The sequence below is a fragment of the Notothenia coriiceps genome, unplaced genomic scaffold (assembly GCF_000735185.1).
Source record: "Notothenia coriiceps isolate Sejong01 unplaced genomic scaffold, NC01 NC01_scaffold00008049, whole genome shotgun sequence".
Taxonomy (NCBI): Eukaryota; Metazoa; Chordata; class Actinopteri; order Perciformes; family Nototheniidae; genus Notothenia; species Notothenia coriiceps.
The window spans coordinates 382,491-394,543 of NW_011340750.1; the positions used below are offsets into that span (position 1 = coordinate 382,491).

General features: G+C 39.1%; 1 protein-coding gene across 1 annotated transcript; it reads left to right on the top strand.

Moving 5' to 3' along the window:
* The first annotated feature begins 423 nt into the window (after positions 1-423).
* Positions 424-11,359, top strand: LOC104944418 (speckle-type POZ protein-like A). Its single transcript, XM_010769945.1, is given in 13 exon segments — positions 424-622; positions 1,848-1,930; positions 3,802-3,919; positions 4,248-4,369; positions 4,723-4,874; positions 4,987-5,114; positions 6,591-6,623; positions 6,625-6,769; positions 7,723-7,778; positions 7,999-8,121; positions 9,043-9,185; positions 9,286-9,339; positions 9,838-11,359. Coding segments are annotated over 11 exon segments (1,179 nt in total). The 5' UTR covers positions 424-622; positions 1,848-1,930; positions 3,802-3,841; the 3' UTR covers positions 9,983-11,359.
* Positions 11,360-12,053: the final 694 nt, after the last annotated feature.

Below are 12,053 nucleotides of genomic sequence, written 5' to 3' on the forward strand. Positions count from 1 at the left end.
ATAAAAAGTACATGATACTTATATAAAAATTATATATAGAAGCCATTTTCAGAGTGTATAGTGGAGCTCTGCAATGAATGTAAACTTTGAATGTAAGTTCCTTTCATATTAAGAATGATAGTTATATTATGTGAATATAACTTTAATTCAGGAACATATTAATCATATTCATGATTCTTATTATTAAATGTATTATTATTATTAATAATATTATTAATACTATTATTATTATTATTATTATTTGTATTATCATTCTTGTTATTCTAATTATTATTATTATACTTATTATTATATTTTGTATTATTATCCTTTTTATTATGTAATAATTGTATATTGTTAACTATTAAATAATAATAACACGTGTTTATGTCTGAAAAAGCGAATAAAATGAGAAAAAGCAGGATGTGATCCAACTTCGCGCATGCGCAACCGATATATTTTCTAGCCTGTAGAGCTACCGGCCAGCTAGACAGATGTAAGCTAGCACAGATACAAATTAGACAAAGAAACCTTGTGAAGAGACTGAGTGAAAAAGAGTTTAAAGTAACGGAGGGTGAAAGGAGCGACTGTGACACAAAGCTATATGCGTTATTCGATATATATGGAAGTATGAAATTGAAAGGTACGCAGTCACTATGTCTTTTTAAACTTTTTGTGAACAGCCAGTGCAGATATTAGCTTCGGCTAGCTGCTAGTTAGCCGCTGTTGTTTTCCCACCAGCAGATTGTACCAAAACGTGAGGGTTTACGTTAGCTCGGTAGTTAGCATCCTGTCACAGGGATCACTGAAGGCCCTTTGTTTTACACCGGGTAATGCGGGGTCTAAACAGCACATTACCAATATAACGTGAGGTATCCTCAGCATGTTTGTGTTGCAACAATGCGTAACGTAACTAATGTAAGTCAGCCGTCTTATATGTGAACAGATTGATTGTTAATGTGATTTGTGCTAAGGTAGCTGATCAGTGTTAGCTGCAATTGCGGTCTGAGCTAAAGTGAAGTTAACATTAATCTTGCTATAACATTAATGTTAGCTTGTGTTAGCTAAATACGTCTTTCACACACAGTTGACACATTCACGTGATGTAATGATTTTTCTCTTAAAATATCATTCTTAGTTAAACTAGCTGCCATTGTAAAGGATGGCAAGTGCGTTGAAGTAAAACCGTAAAGAGATATTGATGATGTTTTGGAGATTAATGTTGACACTTTAGCTGATGTTACGCTATTATTGAGCTGTTGCTTTCTAGTGGTTTCGATGTTCTGTATTAATGGTAGACACATCCGCTAAAGTATGCTGTGCTGAAGTATATAGGCTAAAGTATGCTGTGCACCAATTAAAGATGTGATAATCTAACTCCAAACTAACGTTATGCAAACTAGCTTGTTGCCTTCTGATGGCATCATTTATGTTGTGTTGGGCGATGTTGCACGACTCATGCTAATGTGTTAGCCAAACAAAGTTGCAGGTGAATTTTGAGTTAGCTAATTTAACCATCTGGCTAATAGGCCGCACAATCAGTTGTATGCTAGGCTATTCGATAAAGTGTACAAAACCAGTTAACATTTAACATGCTTAAGGCCTAGCTCTGTGGGCTATCAATCTGCTATCTCAACGTTAACTGTTGCCCTCAATTTTAATAACGTGGCATTTTTCACTCGTTTGAAAGATCTATTTTTCCAGTGGTGTCACTTTATTGTCAGTGGGATCATTTGCATCCAAGTATATGTGTCTGTTCTGGTTTATGTGAGAACTGTGACGTTATTGTTAGAGGTTTCAATAACGTTTGAGGCTCACTTTGATTACTTTAAGATTTATTGTGTCTATTTCTATTTTTTTCCTCCTAGAGTGGAACATGAAGATGGGGCCATGGGGGATCCTGTGATAACTTAGAAACATTGCATCTTTGTACATTTCAACTATTCAAGAGGTGATGAAGCTTTAATTTCCTCTCTGCTTGATTCTGTTGACATATTATAGCTAAAGATGTTTAGTTGCTTTTTTATTCTTTTACAAAAAGTTGTTAAACTTGTCATTGCTAGCACATATCTGTATCATCACTAGCTTTAAATATGTTCCTACTTTCTATCAGTATTATATATTCTTCATGAGATTTAAAAGCACATGGTCATCAGTGCGCATTATCTCAATCATTATGAGATAACACATATTTATAGCCGCAAACAAGATTACAATAAAAAACAAGGTTAATGTAAATAGTGGAAAAGCTGGAAAGTAACCCAGTGTATTACACATGAAGAACAACAGTGACACATGCAAGTTTACTTTACAAGACATGCATATTGTGAAACACATGGGGTTAGGAGGCTTAGGTGCTTAGATGAAGGATCTGACACTTGTAAGAGGAGAGGAGATGTCTCTTCAGTTTCAAGCTAGGAGGGAACATAACATATTTGCAAATATGTTTCTGCTATAACAATCATGGCTTGTGTGAACGTAGCAGTTCCTGCGTTGGCTTTGGTATACTTATGACTTAACAGTTTTGCCACTGAAGTGAAATTAATGTGGCATTTTCCTGTAAAATAATGACTGCCTATTTAGCTTAAAACAACATGTTGCATTTGATCTCCACAGGCTCACTAGCAAGGTCAACTGAAAAGATGGCAACCTATATTTTTCCTTCTGTTTCAAACTGAATTGCTTAGAGATTATACCTACATTTAAAAATAAAAAAATTAAATTTTTGCAATCTAAGATTAGTCTCTTCAGTCTCTCAATCTGGCACACCGCTTCATTGAATCACACTTCAAGCTCTAGTATTCATGTATCTAGGAAGGGATGTTCGAGTAAAACTATAGTCAATTGATTATTCAAACTAATTTTACCTGCAGAAATTATTTCGAGTGAGTTTCATTGCATGCTATGAGGGTGAAAGCTACAGTCCTCGTTTTTCTAGAAATGTATTCCAGAATGAACCTGAAGCCAATAGGAGCAGCTGGCTGAGACAACGAGTGTATCTTCCAAAGTGGAGGTCTTTAGAGTACACAATTCCCATTTATTTTTACTATCCATCCACTGCGGCCCAAAAAGTCTGCGATGTCTGTGACAGAAGGAAAGAAGGAAGGACTGAAAGTGTGTTAGGAAGGGATCAAATAACGGCCAAAACTACATGGATGAATAATTATAGCAAGCAAGACTTTTCATTCATTGTTTAAATTAATGCCTGTCTTTTGTTTTAAGAATATCTTTCAATGCAGATTAGTTCACCTTTTGAGGCCAAGTCGGCTGCAGCTAATTGTTGGTTTCTTAGGTTTTTCTTTGGGAGTAATGCAGACCTACCACTTGTCACACCCTTGTATGCATTGTGTCAGGAATGTCATTTCATTGGTTGTTTTGGTTTATTGAGATTAGCTTCTTCTAGAGGTAAGGATGAGCATTTATCTGGCTGCATAGTAAGGGGCATTATCTTTTCAGTGAATCTACATTTAAGTGAGCACTTTTATTACATATCACAAACATTTGATTTACTATATACCATGGTTACATTTTCAATACTCATCCCTGCACATACTAAAGCTTACAATAGAGCATTTACATTCTTCTTCTTATGCTACTAACTGATTTCCAAAATGTGATGTGATTTGTCATTGAAGTACAAGACTTTAGGATACATTGAGCTTTTGAATTTGGCAAATTCAAAAGATGTGAATCATTTGACCATCTTTGTTTTGTCTGGCTTACTTTGACCCGGCAGTTTTATCAGGGAATCTATTCCCTGCGTGTGATTGATTTTGTTCTTTTGGGAAAAATTAATCTTACTTCTTCTTTTTGAATGATTAGTGCTTTAAGGACGAAAGTGAGCGGTACCCCGAAGCCAGTGATGTCACGGGTTCCCACCCCTCCCCCTCCTGGGGAGATGTCAAGTGGACCTGTGGCAGAGAGCTGGTGTTACACACAGGTATGGACAGAACTAAACTCATCAAATCATGTTCAATTAAAAAAAAAAGTTGAATTTATGTTTTTAAATAGTATCACACAATCATTTGATTTTAGTTTATGCTATTTATGTTTACAGGGCAGGCCCTTTTTATTTTGCCGAAATGTTAACTTTGACAAATTACTGTAATCCTGGGTGAATTGTCAGACATTGTTTCTTTTTATTGAAAGAGCTTGAATTGGCATGACAAGCCATTATATTCCTCTTTTACTTTTGACTATATTTAAAAAAAAAAAGGAAAGAAACCAAAACTTGGGTCTGATTGGTTCTGCATGTTTTTTCTTTCAAGGTCAAAGTGGTGAAGTTTTCGTACATGTGGACCATAAACAACTTTAGTTTTTGCAGAGAAGAAATGGGGGAGGTGTTGAAGAGCTCCACCTTCTCCTCTGGCCCAAATGACAAGATGAAATGGTCAGTACTCAAGCAAAACCTCTGACAATAATATTTGCAACGATGCGAAAATCCCAGATAGTTTATAAACAATTGTTGGCTTGTAAAACCACATACGATTATCATTAGCTTGTTGCATTTATCTAACTGAACAGTTTCATACCCTTGTATTTACCTAAACATAAATGTCTGCATGTTTTCTTTCACTGTGGGAACTCTACACACAAGTGATAATTAGACTGTCTTTAAAACAAGAGAGAATCTCCCCTGAAGGCTCGGCACAGTCTGGCGTTCTCACTAAAGTGCTAAAAGCAGTTGAGACTGTTGTCGTCCTAGTTTGAGATGTAACTGATGTGTTATGTTTTATTTTCCAGGTGTCTGCGAGTCAATCCCAAGGGACTCGATGATGAGAGCAAAGATTATCTGTCACTGTATTTACTCCTTGTTAGTTGTCCAAAAAGTGAAGTCAGAGCAAAGTTCAAGTTTTCGTTGTTGAACGCTAAAAGAGAAGAGACAAAAGCAATGGGTGAGTACAAGCCATCAGAACATCAGCACGTGTAGTTATACTTACATACTTTTATACTTCCTTTTTGTTCAATGCAATATCAAGACATGGCTTTATTTTCTTCTTGTTGCAGAAAGCCAAAGAGCATATAGATTTGTCCAAGGCAAAGACTGGGGTTTCAAAAAATTTATTAGGAGAGATTTTCTCCTTGATGAAGCCAATGGCCTCTTACCGGATGACAAGCTCACCCTCTTCTGTGAGGTAATTCATCTACACTTCTTTCCTTTGAATGTACTCTTAATATGAAGTGCAGTCTCTTTGGAATGCCTTATGACGTTGTTGGTTTGTCCCTCAACACCCCCCTATTCTTGAGAAAGTGAAAGCTCAGCCTGGAGTGGGGTCAAGCATTAGATTTTGGGCACCAAAAGTCAAGGTCACTGTGACCTCACTTCTGTACCTTTTCTTGTCAACACGTTAGCTCGGGAACAAACGGAGGATATTTTTCACATTCAGAATAATGAACTAATTTGATTTTGGTCACTGTGACTCCACAGAATGTTTTTTTTGTTCCCATAACTCAATTATTCATATGACGGTTTTGCATAAATGTTTTGTCTGGATACAAATAAAAAGAGTTGACATTTTGGTCAGACATACTAGATGGATGTAAGCTGAAACTTTTGACGTAGGTACACAACTGTGAGGTGGTGACTATATCTTATGAATGCCATTATTTCACCCAAAATGCAGCTGATGTTGCTGTGCAACGCTATTCTGACATGATGTCAAATGTTGTATGCACACGTTCCGCCTCCCATCCATACTCTGATCTGTCCAAAGGTCACGGCAATCTCTGTATCATTTATTGCTTTAGGGAAGAAAATGTGCCATCTAGTACTTATGCTTTTGATGTTTTTATCTGTACATTTTGTTGTTACCTTTTTTTTATGATCTTTTTTGTTACACTTCTGTTTTCCTCATTGCATGCAGTGCCATATTTCTGAGCTGCTGTTTTGTTTTTATTTGGCATACAAATTACTAAATTGTTGCATTCTTCGTTCTTTGATGAAGCCTCTTAATCCCTGTTGCATTGAAGCATTTATCCCCCTGGTTTAACATTAAGTGAATCAAGGCTGGAGTCTCTTAATTCTTATTATGACCACTTTTACACCTGAGTGTAAGCCGCCGTGCCATTTAACTACAAACACACCGGTGACATTTGCTTCAGATGACATTAAGCTTTTAGGAAGTGAAATGCTTCCCCCATCTTAAATCATTTACAACGATGCTTGTTTTGGAAATAATTGAATTCGGGGTGTCGTGAAGAATAAATGTCTCGTGAAGTTTTCTTACAAAGGACAAGTTAAATGAGGTGTCAATGGATTTTGATTTAAATGAATTTGGCCAAATACTACCAGGAGCAGACGGTGTGCCAGACTGCAGATACAACGATTCAACAATTCCAGGGAAATTGCCACTTAAACAAATAAACAAATTGCATTCAAATTAACAACAAAATCCCTTTTCTCATCAATTAGGTGTTTCAGCAAAGTTCATTATTTCAATATCAATTGTTTTTTGAAAGTCCTCCAACTGCAGAGTCTTGAAAAATATGCTTTAATGGATTTAATTTCAAACTAATTGGACTGTTATCCTATTCCGTCAAATATAGTTCCTGCCTGATTTGTTAGGTTGTTGATGAGACTTTGTTCTCTCTGTGCTGTTTCCCCTGTACAGGTAAGCGTTGTCCAGGACTCTGTTAACATTTCGGGGCCAGTCCAACATGAACATGCTGAAGGTACCGGAGTGTCAGCTGTCTGATGACCTGGGGAACCTGTGGGAGTGTTCACGCTTCACGGACTGCAGCCTCTATGTGGGGGGGCAGGAGTTCAAAGCCCACAAATCCATCCTCGCAGGTAAGACCGGCCCCAGACCCAGCAAACGCGAGAGAATCCCCCAAAACGGCCCTAGCAAGACACGTCTACTCCTCTTCTTAATGGCCTCTGGTGAAGAGTTATAAGCACCTGGAAAGGCTACAGACGGTCTGTATTCCCGGCCTGATTTGTAGAGACTAGTTCTGCAGTTGGCTCTAATCCCCGCTACCCCTGCGTTGCCCTGCTTGACCCAGATTTCGCTGGGATCCAGGAGATTGAGAGGCTGCTCTCCTCCCCCGTGTCGTCATTAGACATGGTGGCAGCTGCAGTGGACAGGGGGAAAATGCTGACAAAGGCCCAATCCCAAACCGCCCCCTACAGCCTATCCCTACCCCTCCGTTCGCGTGGAGGGTCCGCCACATTAAGTGCTGTTCCAAACCGTGGAGGGGGAGTGGGCTATCAAGCCCTCAAACAGCGAGTCTGCATCAGTGCTGACTGGAGACCGGTCTCTACCTGACCGGTCTCTACCTGACCGCTCTCAACGCTGCGTGTTAAGATAATTGATTAACACAATTAAAGATGTTTGGAGTTTTATTTTAGTTATTAATTTAAATGTTTTGTCTAAGAGATGCTGATTTGAAACCGTTGTTACATTACTCTACCGGAGAGAGGGGAGTTTGTCCCAAAGCTTGCCGCTGTATTTACTCCCTCCATCTGACAGGAGGGAGCCTCGATGAGCGGTCACGGAGGGGGAGTGTGTAGGGCGTGGTTTGGGATTGGGCCAAAGTGGCAGCTATACGGATTTAGCTCAACTTTTTAAGACTTTCATAGTTCAAAACTGATTCCAGATCAGAACTGAACCTTTTTATTTTCACAAGACAACTGTGTCTTATGCCTATTAATACAAATCAGGATACATTTGGTGTGCTTAGTAAGATGTTGATTGGTCATTATATTCAGAAGTGCTTAATTATTCTTTTTTTTTTTCTCCACAGCGAGGTCACCTGTCTTCAATGCTATGTTCGAACATGAAATGGAGGAGAGTAAAAAGGTAAGAATAATTGGTTACAACTGCATTTTGTCAAGGCTTATGCTACTTTGCTAATATTTTGATGTTGTGCCACAAATGCAACAGTTCCAACATTTACAGACATTAATGCTCTGTCATGTATAACATGTAGCTGCATCTTAACTCTGTGCTAGTGAGTCTTATTTCTGGGAGTTTTTCCAGCATGTGCAACATAAAAGAAACCTTTTGTGTTCCCTTGCAGAACCGTGTTGACATCAGTGACGTAGACCCGGATGTCTTTAAGGAAATGATGGGCTTCATCTATACAGGAAAGGCCCCCAACCTGGAGAAGATGGCAGACAATTTGCTGGCAGCTGCAGATAAAGTAAGTGTCATCCTGTGCAATGTACAAGTCTGAAGAATGTTAGTGTAAAAAAAACAATACATTTGAGAAAAAGTGTGGTGTGCCAAGTCTACTGATTGGATGAATTGTTGGAGCCTGCAGTTAGTGAACAGGCCAGCACTAAGTTCAATAAAGCTAAAAGGCTAATCTTCTCTGATTTGTTTGTTCATCTTTAGAACATGATAGTTAAGTGTGTACAAATTCTAATTTCACACAGCACCATCAATCTTCATCACATCCTACTGTGTGTTTGTAAAGCTTGAAATGTAATGTTTTGAGACTGTCTAATAACTACAGATTTACGTTACTGAATGGATTGCTAGGGCATGTGTGGATCAATAATTAAATATTTCTCAGCCATTATCTTACGTACAAACGATGAGCATGGTACTGAAATGGCGTTTAATCTTGGCAGTATGGGAATAACATGTTTTTTATTTCTAATCAATGCTACTTTATAAAAGCAAGTTTTGCAAATATTTCTTCGGTGACTGAAGCATCATATGAGCTCCCAAATCCTTTTCTAGACAATACTATATTCTTTCCCTTAATAACAGACTCCCCTTGTTTAGGCTTAGATTAAGAATAAAGTACTCATCATGAATTTGTTATTGGCTTATTACTGAATAGAGAACCAGACATTTGAGCAACAGCTCTACTTCTCACTCGAAAAACATCGCAATCATTGCTAGAGTGAAATCAGATATGCCTTTGTGGTTAACTAGGTAATTCCTGTTTGTAAACCTTGCAAAACACATTAAGGAGCCAGCTGGTTTTGGATCCTGATCAACTAGTTGTAGCTGTTGCTTGTTTTCAGAATAGTTTAGACAAAACTTCAACCCACATTTGCATCAAGGTTGTAACAACTGCTTTTTGTGTCCCTCCTCTCCCCCGCGACCCCAGTACGCTCTGGAGCGTTTAAAGGTCATGTGTGAGGAGGCCTTGTGCAACAGCCTTTCAGTGGAGAACGTGGCCGACACCCTCATCCTCGCAGACTTGCACAGTGCCGAGCAGCTCAAAGCACAAGCCATAGATTTTATCAACAGGCAAGTATCGCAAAAAGAAAAAAACCCTCCAGTGATAAATTCCTGCTGCCATTTCTGTTTACCCGCCCTGAATGCTTACCTTTTTATCTCCTCGCCATAGGTGCAGTGTCCTGAGACAGCTGGGCTGTAAAGATGGAAAGAACTGGAATAGCAAGTATGTAATTAGGTGATATATGTGACACAAGATTAATAACACCCTCTTATCTCTCCCTCCAACCAGATGCATTAGAATTCATTGTTTTAGCCCGGGCAGACAGTGCTATTTGCCTTTTCAGTTTGAAGCTCCATATCTTTGTATCCAAGTTATTAATAGACTCATAGCTGGATAAACCCTGGAAATTGAATATTTTGGAGAATTCTAAAAAGAAGGCAGCAAAGGAAAGCTTTTCTCTGAGGTGATGTAGTGCGTTGTCACAGGGCACCTTGAGATGTTAAACTTATTTCTGTCTTTGTTGTATTCCACGGTGTGGTTTCTATTCCCACATTAATTTCAACCTATGCACAGAAAGCGCTAATGGCCCTTTTCAAGTTTACCACGCGACACTCGAATAAAGTGCCCCTTATTTGCTTCGTCATTACCATCTCATTTATGCTTATTGATTTTTAATGTGCACATTGTCATGTCTTAACTCCATTTCGCCTCTGCTTACAGTCATGCTACAGACATAATGGAGACTGCAGGCTGGAAGTCAATGATCCAATCCCACCCCCACTTGGTAGCCGAGGCCTTCCGCGCCCTGGCTTCAGCACAGTGCCCACCCTTTGGTCTTCCCAGGAAACGCCTAAAACAGTCCTGACCGCCCGACTGTGCCCCAGGACTTTACTGGAGGTGTGAAGCATGGGTTTACAAAGGAAGGACTAGCGAGGGTACCACTCTTTATTTCCACCAAAACTGAACACACTTGAACACAGAAGAGTGGAGCTTTCTAACCAGGGATTTGGGGAGGCTGGCACTTGGACGACTCACATCAGCAGATCGGGAGGAAAACAATTAGGTAAAAATTGGTGTTGCTTGCTTGCTTTGCTGCCCCAACTGAAATCTGTTCAGCCCGGGTAGCAAGTCAAGCTGTCTGCTACTCTTTTTTTCCCCTGTAATTTAAAAAAGGAATGGCCTTAATATATCTGCCATTGCTCTGGAGCTGTTCCGGAGTACTTTGTCTATTTTACTCTGTGCCTGCCTTGTCACAAAGACCAGGCCTCCTCCAGGTTGCACTAGTTCCCATGAATAGTCATTTTGATATGGAGTTCTATAGGAACGTAACAAAGGTTATACTAAATGGGAAATATTATATATTTGTAATGTTTAGCCCGTTTTGTGACTAGACATTAAAAAGCATGAACACTTTCAGTGCAAGGTCAGTTCTTTACACTTTTTAAAAGATGTGTATGCCCCATATTGATGGCACCATTTCTATGTAAATGACAGTTGAACCATCTTCAGAAGACCAGTGTACAAGAAAGTCTGTTCTATTGCGTATTTGTGGGGAAAAGATGTAATCTGCCATTATGAAGTCAACCCTTAAAGTACACGTGAGACGGAAAGTGTCTATACTTTGGCCCTAATATATTAAAACATTGGAAGTATTTACTCAGTCTCCCATCTGAACGGCATATTCCAGATCATACGTCTGTGAACTGTTATAGATTAAATTGAGAATTTCTGTCCTTAGTATCGCCACCTTGCAGATATTATATATTCTCAATATATTGTGGTTAACTAAAACGTGGAGAAACTAATGCATGGTCATGTTATCGTCAAAGAAAGTGTCCAAGTACCAATTTTGTTTTTAACAATTTATTTTTCTGCAATTATCTGACATTTCTGTGCAGAATGACACGGATTGAGTATGTGCAAAAACAATTTCCTCTAACATGCTTGGGTATTTGTAGGATGCTGAGCATCACTTCTACTGGCAATGTTATTCTGTGTTTGAATGGGGGGGGGGGGGGGTTGTCATGTTTATTCAGTCCGTCTCGTATGTAGTGTGGTGTGACCGACACTTCAGAGGATTTTGTAAATTAAAAGAGTAGCATCGTTTTTACATGATATTACTCATCGTTCAGAGTCATGTCGAGATGTTGAAACTTCTTTTTGTTTGGAAGCAAAAAAGATGAAGATGTTGTCTGCAAGAATGCCTGCATTAACCCATTAAACCATTTTCCAGCAGCCTGAAGAAGAGCGTTTTTTTTCTTGTTTGAATCCATTGACAAGACCTGTCAGTTGAAGGAACGGTGATTATTTTCCAAACGGTTTCATTTTTAATGAACATATTAATGGGCGCGAGTGTCAGGCTGAGGTTATTACGCCCTCTCACCCCTTTTTAAATGCAAGATTAGAAAACAACACTGAGATAATCAAAAGAAAATGTGCTCACCCTGGATTAGCATAGTAACATGTTTAATGTTGAACCTTTACAGCACATGAAAGGCCTTTTTCCCTCTTGTGTTATGTGTGAATGTTTCTGCACAGACTCTAATTAAAGTGAACACGGGGCCGCTCTTCCCTGCCGGAACAGAGACGTCTTCATCAGCGGTGCGCTGATCCCCGTCCGCCCCTCTCGGCACAGATCCAGGAAGAGACCCGATACCATCTATGCTTTTAGGATGCCTCTCCCACCTTTTATCTTCCTCTTTCCTCCACTAGCTGTTATGCTTGAAAGAGGAGATGCCTGCAGTGGCGTGGTCACAATTGGAAATGTGTTCTGTCATAGGAAACGAGGTTTTTAAAGAGGCGGTGGACAATTGCACTGTGCCAGAACTTTAGATGCTTTAATATAAACGTGGGCATGGTCAAATTGGTCAATTTGTGTGAAAATGGCTGTCATATGAGTCCACATAACAAAGTGTGGCTGCAGAAGAGTGTCCTGA